This window comes from Clavelina lepadiformis, chromosome 3 (genome assembly GCF_947623445.1).
Source record: "Clavelina lepadiformis chromosome 3, kaClaLepa1.1, whole genome shotgun sequence".
Lineage (NCBI taxonomy): Eukaryota > Metazoa > Chordata > Ascidiacea > Aplousobranchia > Clavelinidae > Clavelina > Clavelina lepadiformis.
Genome location: NC_135242.1, coordinates 597564 through 618289, shown reverse-complemented (window position 1 = coordinate 618289; position 20726 = coordinate 597564). Strand labels below are relative to the sequence as shown.

At 38.4% G+C, this 20726-nt stretch overlaps 2 protein-coding genes across 5 annotated transcripts; one reads left to right on the top strand and one right to left on the bottom strand.

Annotated features, from left to right (window-relative positions):
* Positions 1 to 662: 662 nt before the first annotated feature.
* Positions 663 to 12197, bottom strand: LOC143450063 (dual oxidase 2-like). The gene is made up of 31 exons (XM_076950467.1): positions 12082 to 12197; positions 11862 to 11933; positions 10491 to 10652; positions 9998 to 10317; positions 9723 to 9864; positions 8969 to 9141; positions 8545 to 8638; positions 7888 to 7999; positions 7679 to 7802; positions 7450 to 7605; positions 7258 to 7383; positions 6924 to 7102; positions 6712 to 6839; positions 6469 to 6615; positions 6211 to 6359; positions 5967 to 6116; positions 5530 to 5715; positions 5031 to 5250; positions 4804 to 4900; positions 4485 to 4660; positions 4279 to 4351; positions 3990 to 4171; positions 3432 to 3662; positions 3150 to 3333; positions 2792 to 2915; positions 2530 to 2709; positions 2269 to 2439; positions 2015 to 2170; positions 1727 to 1876; positions 1452 to 1580; positions 663 to 1016 (listed from the first exon to the last, which is right to left on the bottom strand). Exons 1-31 carry the CDS (start codon positions 12134 to 12136, stop codon positions 873 to 875), a joined length of 4692 nt encoding a protein of 1563 aa, XP_076806582.1. The 5' UTR covers positions 12137 to 12197; the 3' UTR covers positions 663 to 872.
* Positions 10252 to 20395, top strand: LOC143450064 (uncharacterized). Of its 4 annotated transcripts, none has more exons than XR_013114640.1 (5): positions 10252 to 10351; positions 12545 to 12654; positions 16432 to 16628; positions 16970 to 17107; positions 19450 to 20395. XR_013114640.1 is itself a non-coding variant. In XM_076950468.1 (4 exons), exons 1-4 carry the CDS (start codon positions 10321 to 10323, stop codon positions 16983 to 16985), a joined length of 354 nt encoding a protein of 117 aa, XP_076806583.1. In that variant the 5' UTR covers positions 10252 to 10320; the 3' UTR covers positions 16986 to 20395. The 4 variants fall into 4 exon arrangements, 1 of the variants encoding a protein (XP_076806583.1); XR_013114638.1 differs by having other exon boundaries at positions 19431 to 20395; XR_013114639.1 differs by having other exon boundaries at positions 16970 to 19211; positions 19431 to 20395.
* The last annotated feature ends 331 nt before the right edge of the window (positions 20396 to 20726 follow it).

Below are 20726 nucleotides of genomic sequence, written 5' to 3'. Positions count from 1 at the left end.
TCAGTCAGACGTAGATTGTCGTTTTCAATTCTTGGCGACAGATGTGTCTTGATTTGGGTTTGTGGGAACTATGGGAGCTTGTCATTTCCAGCCAATAAAAATCGAGGACATCTCTCGCGCGAAGTTCAGTTCATGAATCGATCAGGACACATCGCTTTCAAATCCAGATGTTTTTAAGCTTATTTTAAGTATTGTTATGTCATAACCATCCAGTGTTGACGTGAAAAGGATTTGTTTGTGTGAGTTTTTGACGTAATGAGGCCGGTGGAGCTCATATATAAGCGTGGTTGGTCGTCAGCAACAAGAAAGACAGAAGCTGACGAGTAAATTTGCTGCATAAACTCCACAGCACCATCGTGACTGGTTTATGTTGCGAGAATTAACTAGTTTGCTGGCACATTTATAATGATTGCTGCAAAGTATTGAAAGATTTGTCATATCACAGCTAATTCTGCAACTGCTCTTGTGGATTCGGGATGAGCTGCGTTCGTTTGCATATGGTCAGCAACTACTCTCTAGTTCTACCTGACGGCCGCCTACTTCAATGTGAGCTCAACCTGTGCTGGCGCTCGTTCATGATAGGTTGCTCTCACTTCGAAGTAGCTGGCGCACTCAACGCTCATATGTTTTCGTAAGTAACTTTTTATGATGAAAAAAAGTGGTCAATTTCATCATAGAAGTTTTTATTATAACGATTTATAATAAAGGCAAACGTAAAAGTTTTTCAAAAATATATTAAAACATAGACAATATTGCTCACATAGTTTTACATACAGTACAAAGATGCTGTTAAGTAAGAAAAAGTAGGTGTAAAAAGTTCCTCACGAATGTCAGTAAAATGCAGAATAGGAAACGAAAAAAAATATGTGGCTTTAAAAGTTCTCGAAATGGTGACAAAATAATGGCCCTTTCCTGCTGTTCAACTTCACGCAACTTTCTTCGATGCTCTTTGTCATCCCAGGCGGTCCGCAGCTGAAAACACCGAAGGACTGGGATCGTTTCAACCGCGATTTCTCCTGGAACGTGACATTGTATTTAACATTGCAATAAAGTTTACACTGGTATTGACCATTGCACTGACGGTGCGTGTGGTCAGTGTGTGTGCTAGCACGCCTGACGCGTATATTGTGTCATATTGAGCATTTGTTTAATCTGCACAAATTTATCATGAAACATGCTGAGAAAACAAATTTAAGCCACGCATAGGGCGTTGTCGGCCACGCAGAGATATATGCTAAGAATGGTTTGAGGTAAATTTCCAATACAAGATTTCATTAAGGTCAGGATTAGGCTAGGTTCAGGCAACTAAGCAGACAAGGAAAGATATTTAATTGATTCTTGAACACAAACAACAACAAAAATGAATTTAAGTCCTTCACATAAATCTACGTGATAAGCGGCCATTGTGACGACAACTTTAAGTCAACAAACAAATAACTGAAAAAAATTACCACAGAGTGTTCAATCGCGAGAAATTCAAAGAACTCTTCAAAATTTGGTCGCCCGAAATGTGTCTGCGCCTTCAACCCAGTGAACATGGAGCGACCCGCCACCTTGTGGAAGTGTTTCTCACAAATATACTGGGAAAGCAAAAGTTTATCTTAAAATCTAAAACGGCGGCGCTTCGGCAACTTACACAAAACGTCAGCCGATGATTATACCAGCGTAAGCATCAACAAGTCAATTGTTTGACCACAATCTGGCAATTATTCGGTCACAATCTCACCAGCATTGTGGTTCTGAGGTCGAACTTATGAGGAATCTGTGTGATGAAGACATGAGCCGACAACATGCCGCTTGTTTGCTCCGCTTTCTCTATTATCTCCGACAACCACTCGAACTGACGCTGGTCACGTGCCACCCATATGAAATAGACCTGAGACGGATTAAATGATAAAAGTGAGGAAAGCGCTCAACTTAAGTGTGCCGAAATTTTTCCAACGACATCCATCCATACAACATCCGTTGCATTCAAATCAAGTCATTTCACCTCACCGTTAGATGGCGCGCTCACCTTCTTGCAACTGATCCCGTGCTTGTGATGGGGATCTGAAAGTTCTTTTAAGATGGAAGCAAAAGGCGTGACCCCTATTCCGCCCCCTATCAGCACAGATACGTCATACTTGTCCCAATCTTGGTGCCCCTCCCCGAAGGGACCCTCCAAGTAGAGCTGAGTAAGGTTAATTGCTTAATTACTCATCAGTTACTGGACAAGGAACAAAGAAAACAGGGCCCAGATAAGCACAAAGCACCGACAGTCTGACTTACCTTGGGGTAAGGTTTCCCGTCCAGGTTCTCGGGGGCGTATGAGCTCCTCAGGTTCCGGGTCCAGGGCCCGACAGCCCGGATGTGAAGCTTCAGGTTCGCTTCACACGGTGCTGACGTCAGAGTGAAGGGGTGGTACTCGTTATGTGATTGGTCGAGGGAAGCGATTCGAACCTGACGCAAAAATAATGTTTGTTTACAATGAATCAACACTCGCTTGATATAGTTACGTCACAATCAATTATTTAAACGTTGCAAACCTACCCATTGTCCTGCCTTGTAATGAAAATGTGGAGGTCTGATGAACTCCAAGTGCAAAACCTCGGAAGGCAGATGCCTAGCGTTCACCACTGGCACCGCTTGGTGCCTTCTACTGAGGCTGTAAAGTTTGTCCAGTGTATATAAGATACCAGGTCCAAGGAAGTACAAATAAAAACTCGGCATCTGCATTGAAGGAATGGAAATTGAGTCAAATTCGGGAAAATTACCTGTTTGAAAATATAATATAAGATTTCTATGCAAATACCTGCACCATCATAGCGCTGCCGTGCATGAAAGTGAAGAAATAGACAAGGATGTAGCCGAAGAAATGGGTCCAATGGAAGACGTTGTAGATGAATCGACGCGCGTAGTCGCAAGCGTACACGTACCTGGGGTATGTTACAGGTTGGATTGGTTTCAAGTTAACACTTAATCGGTTAACTGGTATCAATTAATAGGTCGATTGGTCGCTGACCAGATTGCGTTAAAATTTGATACTTTTCGCTTCAGGGGACAAAAAATTCATGAAGATTGGAAGAAGCGTAATTATTGAGATTAGTTGAGATGTGTCAGACGTGAAACCAATTATGGTCATCGCCACTTACAGGGTCAGGGTCACTTACATGATGATCAGGGTCATTGAGAGCGCGACTCCGGCCACCCCCGTGATGGTTTGCAAACACCAGAACAAAAAGCTGGGCGTGAAATCGCTCGAATACCAATAATCGCGGAAGTAGCAAAGAAGATCGGAAGGCGATTGCGTCACAATGGAGTAAAAGTTGATTCCGTGCGCCACCACATGGACAACTAAGTTTAAGGAGAAACAATCGTTCATTTTTTGGGTTTATTCGGTTATTTTCAAGTGATTTTAACTGTTTAACTCGGTACCCAGTGGTGCGACTTACCTGAAAAAAACATTCCCATCCAGGCGATAATTTTATGCATTGTGACGGCATAATCGAACGGGACATATCTATGGACAAAGGTCTCGCGGAGAAATGTGATCGTATTCCGGCACATTGTGAGGAGGATTGTCGAGAAATTGAACATTAGTGCACCAGCAGCGCCTCTAGCGAGCGGCACAGCATAGCCGGTAATGAAACCGAGACCGGATTGTTTATTTGATGACGCTGCGTCTGAAATGGAATAAGATGTAAAGAAAAGTATTTTCATCAACTTAACAACATCTCATAGACATCATAACCATGGACACTAAAATCCAATCAGTTTGTTCAAATATAGAGCAAAAAAACAGCAGTCACAGCATCAATATTTAATTTAGAATACTTGCTAGAATGCTTGATAAAATAACTTACCTAATTCTAATCTTTCAAATTCTTTAAAGTTAATCTAATCTATTACATAATCTTCACTAATCTATGATCAAATTTATAGAATCGAATTTTCTTCTTAAAATTTTTTTGGCGTTCTCTGAACTAGATGTATCGAAATAATCAACTCACTGAATGCGTACAAGAAGACTCCGATAGTGACCCAGGTGTAGAGACCGACCCAGAAGATGCATAATCTGTAATGTTCGACGTATTTCTCCACCACCACTTTCATCTTCTTCAACTTCCCTGGATGCTGCTGGATCCGGACGCTGGAAATGCGATCGTCAAGATTATTCTTTGAGGAGAAACCGCTGGAAGATTAAGAATACTTTTAAGGCCGTTTTATTCAATTTTTGTTTTCTAACATTGCATCCTGTCTGCATTTTTAACTATCACGCTTTTGTTAAAAGCTGCTTACATATCTTCGACTCCTTTAAATGATTCTCGAAATCTTTCAAGTTTTGTTTTTCTCTTCGTTTTGGTTGATTCATCTTCAAAAATAAGCAGAAAAATTTTAATCGAAAAACTATAAATTTTTGTACGATACAGAACGAAACTTTCCACAGAAATATATGAAAGTGAATTCTTCGTTGGTCACGTGTATAGTTACGCAACAATATGAACCTGGGATATTTAGTTTGCAGGCGCACAAGTGGGTTTCATGATCCTCTACCAAGCTCTTGAAGTCATCAAACGTCAGTCCGGTTCGTGAAAAACAGCCGCTAGATGTCATAATTTCATTGACATGCTGGTCAAGATTGTCGAGGTCAATCTTTGTGTTGATGGCTTCCAACATTGACCTGATGTTAAATCATAGAAATCGTTTGCACAAAATTGTTTGAGCAATTTTTTTTTAAATGGTCATGTAGAGAACATGAGGAAAAGCATAAAACAACCTTACAAATATTTAGACGTATAAATAAGTGGTAAAATTTGTAGTCACTTTAGCATGTTCTTGAAGTCATCCGCAGACAATCTTCCGGTTTTATCGAGGTCGTACATGTCAAACATCAGCTTCAGTTTGCCCTCCGGCGTGTTGCCTGTTGCGTTCGAAATAAAGGAAAGTTAGTGCTGGCGAGAGGAAGAATAATTCAAGGTAAAAAAAGGTTTCCAAGAATGAAAAGTTTTTTAAACCAGGAATCCAGGAATTCTTTCAACGTAACAACTCACCTTTCTCAAAGAGCACAATGATATTGAGGAACTCTCGAATGGTGATGAAGTCGTTCTCGTCGCTGCCTGCAATTTGGAACATCTGACGAACGAAACCGCTGTTTGCTTTCAAGTTCAAGTATTCGGCAAATTCATCCTGGGACAACCTGGTGGTGATGAGCTCATGAGATCTTGATGGATCCGGGACGTTCCTGTTTTCATCCAAATCCAGATTCATCGACTAAAGAAGAAAAATTCATCTTACTTTAACATTTCACCGGATCATGCTCTTTTAAAACTTCTGTTATTTCTCTCAGAATTACGTCAAGTTTATGTTTATTTTATTTTTATGGTGGTTGTTTTCCTTTCTATCTCGTTCATTTCTTCTTACTTTCATTACTTTAGGTTTAATCGAATCCTGTATATTGCAGCTTTACCAAGTTTCTACCCAATTTTATATCGCATTTATATAGATATCTTATTAATTAGACGGAAACATTTTCATCAAAACTCCTCCTACTTTTCCCAGGGCAGTCCGGAAGAAATTCTTCAGCTCTTCATCTCGTGCATCCTTCATCTTTGCTTCTCGGAAGAGCTCTTTCTCGCTCAGCGCCAACGTCGAAAAAGAGACACCGGAAGCGTGGAAGGAATTTCTTAAAACTTCGATGAAATCTTCGCATTCGCGCGAAGTTTCAAATTTCAAAACCTGGGCAAAGATGACGACATTGAAGAGTAATTGTCAGAGATCACTAGAGGCGCTGTGATGGGAAAGTCGAAAGTAAAAACAAAAACAGACAAAAAAGTCTGCCAATATCTTCGGCCACCAATGAAAGCAAACATGGTGCCCAGGTCACCACACAATCCAATAAAAAACAGAAAAATGTCATCGCTAAAGAATCATGAAAACTCATCAGGTCTAAATTTGCGAGCTTCAGTGTATCAGTGATAACCACTTACCAGGTCGTATGTTGCGCGACTTGTCCTCACGAACATGCTTCGTCTGCCTTTGTCTTTGCTGACGTAAATCTCGACATGTCCCTTAAATTCTAAAAGTCTTCGGTTTTTGCCAGATTTTAAAACGATCGAGTTATCTGCAGTTTTCTGAATCTAGAAAAACGACTTAGACTGTTATCACCTCATAATCGGTACATTGTTATCCAGTCGGAGACGTGCTGAGTGCAAAGTGACGTCAACCATGTACCTGAACTTCCTTGCATTTATTGTTCCTTCCCAGAATTTCCATCGCTTTCCTCGCCACGTTTTCCTCGTCGGCAGGTGTCGCTCTATTCCTTTTTCGTTCCCGCAACATCTTGGTACTTTCCCCAACCAAATACATTGATGCAATGGCGACTGCGCGTAATAAGACAGCATTTGTTACGTAACTTTTACTGCACAAAGCCTCGTAAGTCTTAAAAGATTTCTCTGAATGTTTCAAAAACAAAGCAGCGTTCAAGCTTACCGAACACGAAGACTCCAAGCCCGGTGAATACAACCGCAAATGAGACCTGGTCATTTTCGAAGTAGTCGTAAGTTTCGAGCTCTGTGCAACCTTCCATGTCTGAGTCTTTAAGCTGGAAGGGTTGACCGCACGCTGGCGCTTTTCCATCTGAAACGAAATCATTTTGCTTTCAAAGATATTGTTCTTACGTCATATCCGCAAGATCTTGTTTAAGACCTTATGTCATATCCGGTTGATGGATACCTGTCATGTCCCAGAGAAATGGATTTTCTTGCAAATCTTCACTCGGATTCATGGATGGGTTTGTTCTTAAGATCACATCTCGTATTGAAACGTTGTGAATTTCTTCAATTTCGTTCGTCGTGAACAACCTGCAAGATGAAGATAAAAGTTGAATGATGAAGACCTGATACGATCTCAGAGTGATGATGTTGGATGCAGGACTTCTATCTTACCCGTTCTTATCATTTTCGAACCAGAATCTGTCTCCATCTCGAATCTTTTCAAACTGTTCCTTGATCAGGAAACGGAAAAGTTCTCCAGGGTTTCCATTTCTTGTTTCCAACAATCCTCCAGTGAAAATATCGAGCAATTGAATTGAACCGCGGTGAACACTTTTCAAGTTTTCGAGCAACTGGTAAAAAATAAAATAAAATAATTTACTTTAATAATTTTGTAACGGAGTTTATGACAAAAAATTTGTTTACGAAGTTTTTAAACATTAGTAACTTTGCATCTCCCGTCAGGTGGCGCATTTTAAATAAAAGAAGATTTTTCTCCAAATCTCACTTTTCCTCCTTCATCCTGATCCTCCTGGAAAATTTGCGGATTTATCTCCTCAAAATTCCGCTTCTCCGCCATTCCCAGCTCCCTGCGTGCTGTGTTGTAATCCGGAAGCCCGTGATCTCTCCCTTGCTGACGTACGCAAAAGTATACGTCATTACTGTGTCACAATACGACAATCACGCCGGATGGAGATACCTGTATCGTCATGGCAACCGCGTCTACTCTGGAGAATCTTCGGGACCCGTAGTAACCTTCCCGGATGTCCGGAGTGATGACGTTGTCCTCTTTCTCGGCGATCTGGCTCGACATCCCCATCAACAACTTGTCGATGTCGAATTCATTTATCGCCTCCTGTGACATAACAATCAAAATCTGTGACGTAATATTTCATTATAATGGTTTAGTCAAATATCTTGTTACTCACGTGAGAGTTCCAGAAAGTGTTGAGGAGCCGAAGAGCCGGTTTCCCGATGTGCTGCTGTTCGAAATTCTCGTCATCTCCCGCTGTTTCCCGCGTCATGTTGTAGAACACGCAGTCATTGGTTGAGCTGTGGTGTGCGGACAATTTGATTATTGCGTCATAAATCAAGACTGAGTTATGCTGCACGCGATGAAAACGAAGTGGTTGCAAACCTGTCGTAATTTCCTCGAACGAACACACCAGGTGGCGTTAAAGTGTCAATATATCGCATGGCGGCGCTTTGGAACACATTAGTGACACCTACCGGACTCCCTGGATTGTATCCTGCAAAAAAGTTTGGTTTCAAATAACACTCATGTTGGTTTAAATAATGCGGGAAAAAAACATTGCCATGATACAAATATGTGCTAATTGTGGATAATTTAGTGCGGGTTTGTGCTAAATGCGTTTTGACGACTTTATGGCTAAAACTATCACAGGCCAGGCAGTGCCAAGTGCAGGTCTCCACAATAGCCTGACGTCACACTACTTTTATGGTGACATTTCGTGTTTGAGTCTAATTGGACAGCAGATGAGCTCCGTGTTTTGTGTGGGTCAGGTTTCCGCTCTGCACGTTTCTAGGGCAAAGTTCACCTGTGGCTGTAAATCTTAAACGAGCGCCGAAAGCGACATACTGACACGTTTGACGTAAATAATCAGCACAGAAGGGCTTTTGATGAATCGCTACATTTCGAAAAGATTTATCCCTTATACATGAGCAGAAGTAACGCGATTTTGGGCTGCATCTTATGACGTAAGAATCGAACGTTTTCGAAAATTTATGACAGAAAAATCGTCTTGTTTGTCAAAATAAAAGTTTAAGCAAATACCTTTATAAGGAGTTATGACGTCACAATCAACTGGTTTGCTTGTGTTACAATTGTGACCCAACAATATAGGAAGCCATTCGTGCATGACGATTTTCTGCACAAAAAAGATAAAACTTGAACTTGAATTAAAACTTTTGCATAAATATTTTGATGCGCCTCTGAGGAAGAGAGTTTCAATTATGACGTAAACTTGTGACCTATGACACGTTGTTTTTGGAGTCTGAGTGGGTGAAAGTCAAACGAAAGCGCTGAGAAAGCCAGATGAGCCCTAGAATAAATTTTTTTTGCCAATTGTGTCCAAGATTGTCTTACTATAGCAAATTTTACAGATGACAGATTGTTTGTGATGTCTTGGAAATCACTTCAGAAAAACGAAGAGACATCGGACCACAGGTGAGCGGAAGAACACGGCGGCCATTGTTACCTGGTGCACCGCGATATTTCGAATTCTCGCTTCATTGAACACTTGCTCGTCCGTCCAATCAGAGTGAGCTACGTCATCACGAAGTTTCATGGCAAGCCAGTTGTGATGACGAAACCACATTATCTCCAGACTGAGGAGAAAGGGATTTTCCTCGCCTTGTTTGTTGCCAAGAACTGAAAAGAAATTATTTTTGGTTGAAAATCTCGGCTGTTTGGGTCATTAAACAGAATTATGCACTAAACACTGAAAACGCTTTTTTGACGTCATAATAAAGCCGGTAGACGTGAGCACGTAACAATCAAAGATTAAACCACGTGGGCCGGTTTGATCGTTACGTTGAGTAAATATCGTTTGTTTGCTCATAATAGTTCCGGCTCCTTGTCTTGCGTCACAATTATTTGTCGGGTTTTAGTTTATTCCTGAACAAGCCAACAGAGCACTCGCACGTGCGAGATGTTCACTTGTTTTCCTTTAAATTCAAAACAGCAATGTTGTTGTTTGAACTTTTACGCCATAGAAGTATTATTGTGTTCGAGACAAGGTCAACGACCTAAACTAGCTCCTTATTTAATCTTTGCTGCGAGTTCTTTCCAATTCTCAGAATTCAAAATTCTGGCGCCTACTTTGTATCTCTATGACGTAATAATTAATTCGATCAAATACGGAGTCGGTAAACTCGCGACGGGTTTAAATAGAATGTCGCCGACTATAAAAATCTAAATGTGAGAAAACGATCAAGAAATAACAAACTTACGGTAAAAACTTTCCGTTTTCTTGATCTTGTGGTCTCTTGGATCAAAGTGATTTTCGTAAAAAAGTCCTACGTCATTTTGACCGGGGAATCTCCCTTCGTCGTTCAACGACTTCAACTCTCCTCGGCAGTCAGTCGGATTTTTCTAAAACGCAATAAGTTTGACGTCAAAACCGAAACCTAATGACGTATTTGTTCAGATCTTAGAGTAAATTTACGACACATGAGCTCACAATAGTTGTAGTGATATCATAACTATGACATACATGACGTCATACCTGACTTGCAAACAAGTTCGAAGTTCGTGTTCTCATTGGACAGGTCGAATTGAAAAGCCGAAGCTGATTGGCCCAGGACTTCTGTGACCCATATATACTTCCGCCGTCCAAAAAAGATGTGACGTCATTTAATTGGTTCCTTGGATGGTTGGGGGAAGACCCGTAGTTGGAAGTGTCGTAACGCGATCTTTCGTATGGCATCAGAAAAAATTTCTTTTTTTGCGGGTTTAAAGAGTCATTTTCCAGCAGAGGAATGTTGAAGGGCTCGGGCGGACATTGGTTGCTTTGAACGTTCACAATCTCGCTTAGAACGTGTTGACCTGATGATGGTGAAAGTGTTTGAAAAGGATCAAGGTCAGAGATCACTTAAAAGTATATTTTCGCTCGAATTTCTTTTTCTTCTTTATGAACTTTTAGATTACAAATGAATATTCGCTGCAACTTTTCATCAGGAATTTTAACTGTAAAGTCCCGAAATCAAAAGTTAACTCACTAAAGAAAGCGAAGAGCGCTGTCTTGTTGTTGTACGAAGCTTTGCCGCTCTCCCCCGCCATTATGACGTTGCTCACAAGCCGAGGATTGGGTCTCTTGGCACCAGATGGCGCACTCACGCCATCCTCATAATGCGTTGGAAGTCTTCTGCAAAGCGTCGAATCTAGAATATATATGACGTCATAATCAGCGAACAAATAGAGGGTAGGGGAGTCGCTCCTACGCGAGATGTTTCCAGACAGAGCGAGAAGTGGATTGTTTTATTGGTTTGAGAGACTCAAGCTGGAAACGACTTTCGGTCATAAATAGTATTTATTACGTAATAATTGAAGGCGTGGAGACAGCTTTATGAAGTAAAAGATACATTTTAAAAGATTCCACCCTGCAGCAGTTGTATTTAATGAGTTCATTATAAGGGGACCTGGCAAGGCAAGTTTAAGTTTGCGAAATTTTGTGTCAACCAATCAGAGTCAGCCTTCGTGGTGATGTAACATTGAGTTAGAATTTGAGCGACGGAAAAAATCGACTCAGGCTAAAGTTGAAAATTTGACTGAAATTTACTGAGTTGATTGAATCCAATCTTTGTCTAGATCAGCAATCCTGTCTGTTCATGAACCTCTCCGTTTCGTAAAATCCTTCCATTCACCGCGATATCGTCTTACGGTGGAACCTATTCGCTGTCGTCGTTTATATTGGAACAATCTTAATCAAATAAATTTGAAACTTCACTCTTGCATGGTTGATAACTGCTTATTACGTCATTATACAGCAAAAATGTTGCGTCATAAATGTTTCAACGGTTTATTTGCTCACTTGTCGTCATAAAACAAGAGTTGAGTGATTTTCTGTCGTTAAGTTCATTTTGATTGACGAACATTCTAAAATCGAAATCGCCATTTTGAAACTTTGAATTTCCCTCTGGTCGCTTGAGCCGCCATTGTTTGTCAAACAAACGCGGTTATTTGTCATAATCAAATATGAACAAACCGGCGATTTCTTTTCGATTAAAATATTCATAAATATTGTCAACGATAGAGCGAAACTATCAGGTTGTTTTTGATGAGAATTGAAAAATCATCGCCGGTTGCTCGGTTGTAACCGGGATGTCTCGTTGCTAAGACAAAGCTTGAACGAAAACAATGTGAATTGTCTCTTTTGTGACAAGACCAACTCGACCAAACGCGACGTCGTTTCTGGTTATTGGTTAAATAAAATCCGCTTTGTTTACAGAAAGACATCTTTCCTAATTGTCGGAATAAAAACGATTAAATCGTTTAAACATTGTTACGACATAATTGCATAAGTCGTTTTAAACTTTGATTGTATTAAAAAATTTTGTTTTTTCGAAAGAACGAAATTTGATCTAACTCACCAATTACTCCCGATGAAGGGTTGTCTCTGTTGTTGAACCAACCGTCGTATGGAGGATATTCCTTACCGCCATCTGCGTTAAAAATAATTTCGATTTAAAATCTCAAGTTGGTATCGCAATAACCCGCTGCTTTTTTTAATAAAGCAAAGGTTTTCAAAAATAATTGAAAATGATGCAAAAAAATTTATTTTAAATTTCAGAGAACTATCAGAGAACTCACTTTCATTTTGGACGAAGGAGAGATTCAGGATGAAAACAAAAATAAATTTCAACATTTTTCTTTAATTTTAATTGATCGCGATTTCTCCAAAATAAACTTCAATAACATAATCCTCTGAAAAAAACGAGACATTTGAATGCTAAGTTTTAAGTTTGATTAAACTTTTTACCATTTCTTCAAATACTTTGCAAGAAATTTTTACAATTTTTTTAAAAATTGGGGTATATTTGTTACATAGTTATATTCTAAACAAAAATTCAAAACAATGAATTTGATAACAAAAAATTTGATATACGATCTTATTATATTTATTTTAATGTAACACAAATCCTATTTTTAAAATAAATTTGGTTTCATAAAACTTCTATTTCGTAAACTTAGTTTCAATTTTCGACTCAAGCCACAATTTAACAAACGTTCCACCTCGCACTAAAATAACCTTTCAACATGATTTCGTTCTCAGGTAAATCCAAAAGATCCAAGATTGCGAACAAAGGGGCAGGCACTGATTTATATACCAGGGCCGGGGACCATCGACATAGGGGAATTCGGGGCCGGGACGAAAAGAAAAAGGTAAAATTTCGATAGCGGCATCGGCAGTTGAATCATAATTGTTTATTGTGACGTATATATTAAACTTTGGCGTATACATGTTAAGCAACGTTGAAAATTACGAAATTAGTTTCAATAAAAACGGTTGTTGTGACGTCATAACATATCGCAATAAACTGCCTATGTTACAACATGACGTCACAATGTTTAGGTCCACTGCTGCTATACGAAAGCATTACATTGACGTCAGAGTTATATTACTTGTCTCGTTGTTAATAGCAACCGACCATGCATAAAGTTTGTATGAATTTTAAAAAAGAATTGACAAAATTGCTTATTTTTAATTTCATAAAAGTTTCGTTTTATTTCATTTTATCGCTATCTGCCAAACAATGGCGGAGAGCGGGTGGTGATTGTTTTCGAACAATAAATAAACAAGAGGAGACTTTTCTCCTCGCAGGTAAAAATTTAATTCTCCTGGTTTTGTTGTTTTCATGAGAAAATGTGAACTTGACTTTGGCTTTATGTATCTTTATTTGTCAGCTGTTATCGACACGTCATCGCCTACGCAACAATTGAACAGGCCAATTCCAGTTAAGTTCCGCATGGCTGAATCTTTACCTTCAGTACCGCCTGTGACGTTGCAGAACAAGTCACCTGCGATTTGACGCTTCGTGTCTTGAAATCACGACATGTTGCTCATTTATGTGCAGAGATTGGACGCTAAAGTCGTCCACATAAAAATCGGTGGAAATGTAATAAACGTTCGAGTTAGATCAACGTCGAATTTAAGTTTATTATTTACATTTCGAGATAAATTTGTTTATTTCGGACAATTTACGAAATGTCCAATTAAACTAACAGAGTAATTTGTTTAGGTTAAAAATTAATCCATGTACTGGATATAGACAACGCATTCTGTTGTTTTGAAAATATTCCTGTAAATGATTTGTTTTCGGGTTCGTTTAAATATTAAGCTGTTTAAAAACATCTCATTCGTTGGAATACTTTGTGCGAACCTCGACACAATGCTCTCAGCCTGACCGCAGATACTGGGTTGGGTGAATTTTATTTTAATTATTTATGCGTTTTTTACGCCTTTTCAAATAGTTTTTGACCTAAGCAATAAAATATTTTTGTGTTTTCTGCGCCTTTTGCTATTCTAATTATTATTTGTTTTTCTCTTGTGATAACTTTCATCGTAAACGCATTCCGGGTTTGGTAGTCATGGTAACCTTCCATGGTCATCACTGTATAGAGTTAACATTTTCCAGGCTATGTCGCTTTCGCGTTGTCCGCTCTTTCATTGTTGTGATCATATTATCTGTTATATTTGCTGTAACAAGGTCATCGCTGTTTTTCGCTCCCACAATCAATGGTGAAAAATAAATCATGCTATCTGCACATGACCATATATGGAACTGGTTAATGCTGCCAATAATTGGAAAGCACCGAAACCGATGTCGCGACCATCATAAGTATTGGAACTATATTGCCAAGTAAGGGCGTAAACGTGACTTAAACACGTCATAATGCTCCACGATGAATAAATAAAGAATTATTCGCTGAAACATTTTGTTTTATCACAAAGGCGATAAATAATAATCAATGTCTCTTTTGCGCTAGCTAGTGACAAAAGACCGACCTCCTTGCTTCTAAAATTCCTTTCTTCAAAATTATTTTACCCTTTGGTTTATGACCGTTTAAAAGTTTGTTGTTGGTTTAAAACAAACAAGTCAAGCTGAGAACTAACAAAAAGTTTGCTGACGAAAGTCGTAAGTGCAAGGGCGAACAGGTTGTGATTATTTCATGTCCTCGTTATAACAAAAATGAAAAGTTTTTGTTTAAATTGTCAAGAAACAACTTTGCGTCAACAAATTATCGGTGACATCATTTTTTGAAAAAACAAAATGATGACGTCAATGTTTCGGAATGTAATGTTTTGCAAAATTTCTTTTGCAACCACCAAACCACAAAGCACGGCAGATGTAAAATTGATCAAATCCATCCATTCCACGTTCCACGGTGTTTGTGATATTGTTGAGTTGTTGTGACTTGTCTTTTGTGTGATAAAATAATCTTGTCATCGGCCTTAAGTTGGTTGTAGCTGACATCTTATATAACATTGGTATTCTTCTCTGGCTATTTGTTGCCAACAGGAGCATATAGAAGCCATAGACAACATATTAAGTACGTTCCTATAGAAATTTGCTTCGTTGTGAAATTGAATGCAAACAACATTGGAGAAGCTAGAACCCTGTAAAATAAATAGAATAGGTCGGCAAGCGCATTGCTAAAAAGCTTGTTTGCTTAGAATAAATACAGTAGCATGATAAGCAAGATCGAAATCTTTTTGTATATTTGTGTTGTCCTTTGTTGCTTAATAAATACGACAGTTGTGTAACAGAGACATGTTATTCAAAAATATTTGTTCAAAATGTTTTGCGTAGTAAGTATAACGTGTTGTGCAAATTTAAGTTAATATTTTGTTATCCTGTCTGATACCAAATTACAAAACCCGGCTTCATCTTATTAGCTGCTCGCTTTTTTCAAGCCTTGCTTTTCTGCTGTTGACTTAGGTCCGCAATCACCGAGTTAGTTAGAATTGTCGTCATAACTTTTTATTGCGGCTACTCCCGCCTATATTTAGATTTATATTGGGTTTAAAGTGGCAACGATCAAGCCGAGAAAATACTAGGAACACCTGACGTCACCAGGTTCGACCGCAAACCGGCGTTGGCAAGCTGAGCAAGAAGAAATTAAACTTGCCGGCAACCTACAGCTGGTACCGTCCGCGTGTGTGATCAGTCATTTTATCAATAACATTTACCGCTACGCCAGGGATAATGAGAGAAGCACTAAAATTTGACAACAACATAAATTTAAAATCTTATGTTTAGTCTGGGAATGTTATTGAATAAAATCTAATTGACTTCACGATTATGTTAAGTTAGAAATATTGGTTGAGATTAAGGTGGAAAGCTTGACATTCCGCAAGCTCATCCGGTTTAATCGCTATTTCTGAAGCGTTGTGGCAACTATCATTTACAAAGAATTTTGCAAAACGACTTTCTTTTCGATAAACAGACAAAGATTTTTCTTGGATACATTTTAATTGAACTGTTCTTATAATTCACTTTATACTGCGCCACCTACTGCTCAGTTTGTCAGAAATTGAGAAAAACGACTGAACATCGATTGTGACGTGTAAATTCATGATCGATGTTGAAAAGAGTTTAGCATGATTGTTGTTGTAAGCGGCCATGCCGTACTATACTACGTCATTCTAGGTCGTCCGCTTAACCGCGTTAAGTGCAAATCAAACAAATAGTTGGACAAAGGGCATTGTGAAGTGACAAAAGTCGGAATAAACAACTTTTTTTCCAAGAACTCCCGCAACAACTTTGTGTTAATTTCAAGTGTTTATTGATTCTCTTCGCTGTGGCCTTAAAAATGTTTTTGATTTTGAAAAGTTTCCAAGTTACAAAAAAAACTAAAGTCACCACCAACATTGGCGGCGACAGAGAAAGTCAAAAAAGTCGAATTTGATTGATTTTCTTTGCACGTTCGATCAGTTCTTACGCCTCCCTATGTCAATATTCCTGGAACGTCGAACTAATGCGGGAACCAGAATTCGACCAAACAGTCTTTCAAATCCATAGAAATCGCTTGTTTTTTTATTTACCCGTCACACATTGCTTCCATATATAGTAATACATAAATAGAATAACCGATAACTCCTGAAATATTATACAAAGAATAAAAGTAAGTTTCCCTCTCATAAAAGTTATTGCATAGATTTTGTGGTTGTGCAAATGGATGACGCAAACACCAGACCGCAGACAAGCTGAAGCGCGCGTAAGAGGTCGAAAGTTTGAAAGCATCAAATCTTGGAGCTCTATTTCGGAAATTGGACCGACAACTGCGTCTCAGAATAACACGGCGGCATCGTCGTCATCATCTCGTCATCGCCGCCAACGCGCCAACACACAGCGGTAATTTCAGTAGTTCTTAACAATTTAATGCAAACTTCAGCTTTTATTTAATGACGTTTTTCCAACAAAAAGATTTCGAATATTTTCACTGCGCAAATTAAACCGAAAGAAAGTTCTTTTTCTCTCAAGCCTGAACTTTCTAGAACAAAAAGGCCGTTAGTAGTGTATCAAGTGTATGACGCAGGTAAAAAAGAATTCTTTCAAATAACTTTTTAATTTCAAAAAAGCTGGCCGCTAGGTGGCCCTGATGCGCATTATACATCAATCATAGCAAAAAGCGATGATTGATGGGTGCGAATTTTGTGAAGCGATCAATCATCGCAACAATAAAATATTTCTAGATACGACGTTTCATGAATGACTGGAACAATGAGCTTTCTGTTGAAAACTTGTCATTGTGTGTTATAATGGAGGGTTTCAAACGTCATAATGCACCTTTCAGCTAACAATGGAGAAAGCAAAGTTCAAGAAATTAGCTGGTAAGTTAGCAGGAGATATTTTGTGTAAAAATGATTTGAAAATCAAAACTTGAAGATTAACCAACACATAATTAACTATTTCTGGTTACTAATTTTCTTTTGTTTCAGTTGGATATTGCTTTGTTTGTGTAATTGTGTTTTGTCAAAATTCAAAACTTCAGTCTCAGAAAACTGACATCTGCATATTACGTCATGATACACTTAACACAGTTGAGTCATAAACACGTCAATGAGTTGGTTTATTTATTTATTTGCTCACTTGTCGTCATAAAACAAGAGTTGAGTGATTTTCTGTCGCTAACTTCATTTTGACTGACAAAGATTCTAAAATCGAAATCGCCATTTTGAAACTTTGAATTTCCCTCTGGTCGCTTGAGCCGCCATTGTTTGTCAAACAAACGCGGTTATTTGTCATAATCAAATATGACCCAGCCGGCAACACGTGAAGCGAAATAGTTGAGTTCTCATTAACATTCTATTCCTGGCCACAAAGCTCGACACAAAACGCAGACTCGCTTTTTGACGATTTCTTTTCGATTGAAATATTCATAAATATTGTCAACGATAGAACGAAACTATCAGGTTGTTTTTGATGAGAATTGAAAAGATCGTCGCCGGTTGCTCGGTTGTGACCGGGACGTCTCGTTGCTAAGACAAAGGTTGAACGACAACAACTACACTCGCAACAATTTTCCCTGATTACGAGCGTTCAGGGAAAATTTTAATTCATTGAAAGTTATGAAGATTTTCTCCCACCGTCGCCCACGCGATGATGTCTAAATATTTTATACTTTAAGAATGTTTCATTTTGTCATTTTAATGCTGTTTGTTCCAAAACAATTGAAATTGTAGCTTGATAAATAATTTTAAGGGGGCGGAAGGGCAGTGATTGTTACAAAACAATAAGAACTACACTCGTCGGTGAAGCGATTTCTCAAGGTCACGTTCAGACCATACGGATATTGGATAACAAAGTAATAAATTTTAAATTCGCTGAAACTGTCTTAAATATTCAAGCTATCAATGTCGAATGTGAGTTTGATAATGAGCACATGACCATATATGGAATTGGTTTATGCTTCCAATAATAATTGAAAAGCACCGAAACCTATGTCGCAACATATTTCCAAGTAAAGGCAAACAAGTTATACTTACAAAGACGACCTGGTTAATTAATCGTGGATTTTGTGTGAACGTGACCTATGGCACGTCATAATGCCCCGCAATGGGCAAGCATGAAATCATTGATAAAATAATTTGTTTCCTAACAAAGGGTAATAAATGTTAAAGCTATTTTATCAGCATTTAGAATAAGAGAGAGAGTTTGTTTAGAATAAGAGAGAGAGAGAGAGAGGGAGAGTCTCTTCTTCCGCATTGTGGAAAAAAGTTTCACCCAGCTTGCCAGATAGGTTCAAAATCACTCGAGCATAACCGTTTTCTCTCTTTTGCTCTTACCGTTGATAAAAAGGCCCTACCATAATAAATGTTTCTTTTGCGCCAACTAGTGGCAAAAGCTATCTAACTTCCCAAACTTTCAAAAGATTTTCTTCAAAATTAGTTTCCTTTAAAGCTGCTTTAAGACCCCGCAACTCTCGAATATGATTCATTGCAACGCTGTTTGTTGGATCTTCGTAGACAAAAGTCTCCTTATTCAAATAAGTTAACCACAAATGAATGAACGTTAAAATTGAAAACAATCGAATTTGGTTTAGTAAAATTGGTTGATGACGTAAACAATTGCAAAAGCACGTCATCAGCTAAAGTGTCGCATGCACAATGCTTCAACCTGGAATGTGTCACTTGCCAAATTTCTTGTGAAATGTCGCTTTTCGTTGTCAACAGGAGTGAAGAAGCCATAGACAACATACTAAATACGTTCCTATAGAATTTTGCCTCGTTGTGAAATTAAATGCAAACAGCATTGGAGGAACCAGAGCCCCGTAAAATGAATAGAATGCGTCGGTAGGGGAATTAATATAAAGCTTTGACAGTTTGATAAGCAAGATAGAAATCTTTTGTGCAGTTATGCTGTTGTTTTTGTTTGATAAATACGTCAGTTGTTTAACATAGACATGTTATCCAAAAGTAATTTTGCCAGAAAAAGGTAATAAAAATGTGCATTGTGGCGTAAGAATATGATTATATTTAATTTAATTTTATAGAATATATTTACATTTTCTGATACCAGATACAAAACCCGAATTAATTTTATCACCATGTTTGACTTTTGAGACTTTGTGTTGACTCATGAACGCAATCACCAAACTTAGTCATTATTATGTAGTCATAACTTTCTATTCCGGCTACTCTTGTCTATATTTAGATTTATATTGGGTTTAAAGTGGCAACGATCAAGCTGGGAAATACTAGGAACAAATGACGTCACCAGGTTCGACCGCAAACCGGTGCTGGCAAACTGAGCAAGAAGAAATTAAGTTTGCCGGCAACCTACAGCTGGTATCGTCCGCATTAGGCTCGTGAACAAGTTAGATTCTTTCCAAATTTAATTAAAATTTAAAAATTGTATAAAATGCCACAAACAAGTACGTCATAAGTTTCCATTGTAACTTTACGTGATCTAAGTTGAACATATTTTTGCACATGCTGGATGTTTCTAACACATCCTGTCATTTACGTTTGGGGTCGATCAACAACGTCAAGTGCAAATCAAACAAGTAGAAGGACAAAGGGCATTGTGAAGGAACAAGAGTCGGAATAAACAACTTTTTTTCCAAGAACTCCCGCAACAACTTTGTGTTAATTTCAAGTGTTTATTGATTCTACTTACTATGACGTCATTAACATTTGTAATTTAAAATAATTAATTAAACAATAATATCATCAGTGTCTACACAGAGATGAAGAGAAGTTGGTTTGGTTCTTGGTTTCCCTTCTCGTCAATTCTTGCTCCTCTACATATTCCAGGAACTTCACCATAAACCAGGAACACGAATTTGAATATTTTTTATTTCTATGGACGTCGCTTGGTTTATTATTAACCTGCCGCACAATGCTTCGTTACGTTGCTCATGAATTGAATGAAGGTTATTAAAGGGCCAAGCTCTGAAATATCCGCAAAAGCTATTAAAGGGAATTGTCCACATAAATTTTATTGCTGGCGTTAAACCATTAAATACATTCAATTCCCATTTTGTGGCCGTGCGGGTTGATCCGACTTTTCTCATTGTTTTGTTGCATTTCATTTACGTTATTTTGACATTGATTTTGACGTAATAATTGACGCATGCATTAGTCGGTCTTGTGCGTAATAAACAAATAGCTACTGTGCCAATTATTGGTCTAAGGCGGATGTATGAGATATAAAGCCCGCACCATGCATCCTACTACATATGAGACAGCTCAACTTAACACAAGAGAATATATGTTTAAAACGTAGCAAAGCAAAGGTCACATCCTCTGCTTTATGAATCTATAACGCTTTCAACATTGACAATAACGAATGCAAGCAACTTGCTTCTTCGCCCAGTCCTGGCTCGACAACCTTCCATTGTTATAAGTTACGGCGAGCGGGAAAACGTATTTTTAAAAAGGTTGACTTTTCTTTTGACCTTGAATTTGACGTATTTTACCGTTGTCGTCTTATACGTCATATAAGCAT

Bases quoted from the DNA above. Each gene is read 5' to 3' on its own strand.
- LOC143450064 (XM_076950468.1), top strand. From the start codon at position 10,321: ATGATGGTGAAAGTGTTTGAAAAGGATCAAG. The intron at 10,352-12,544 runs GTCAGAGATCAC...TTTCGTTCTCAG, and splicing joins AGTGTTTGAAAAGGATCAAG to GTAAATCCAAAAGATCCAAG. The intron at 12,655-16,431 runs GTAAAATTTCGA...GTTATTGCATAG, and splicing joins GCCGGGACGAAAAGAAAAAG to ATTTTGTGGTTGTGCAAATG.
- LOC143450063 (XM_076950467.1), bottom strand. From the start codon at position 12,136: ATGTTGAAATTTATTTTTGTTTTCATCCTGAATCTCTCCTTCGTCCAA. The intron at 9,865-9,997 runs GTATGACGTCAT...ATTGCGTTTTAG, and splicing joins CGAACTTGTTTGCAAGTCAG to AAAAATCCGACTGACTGCCG. The intron at 6,616-6,711 runs GTATCCATCAAC...ATTTCGTTTCAG, and splicing joins ATTTCTCTGGGACATGACAG to ATGGAAAAGCGCCAGCGTGC.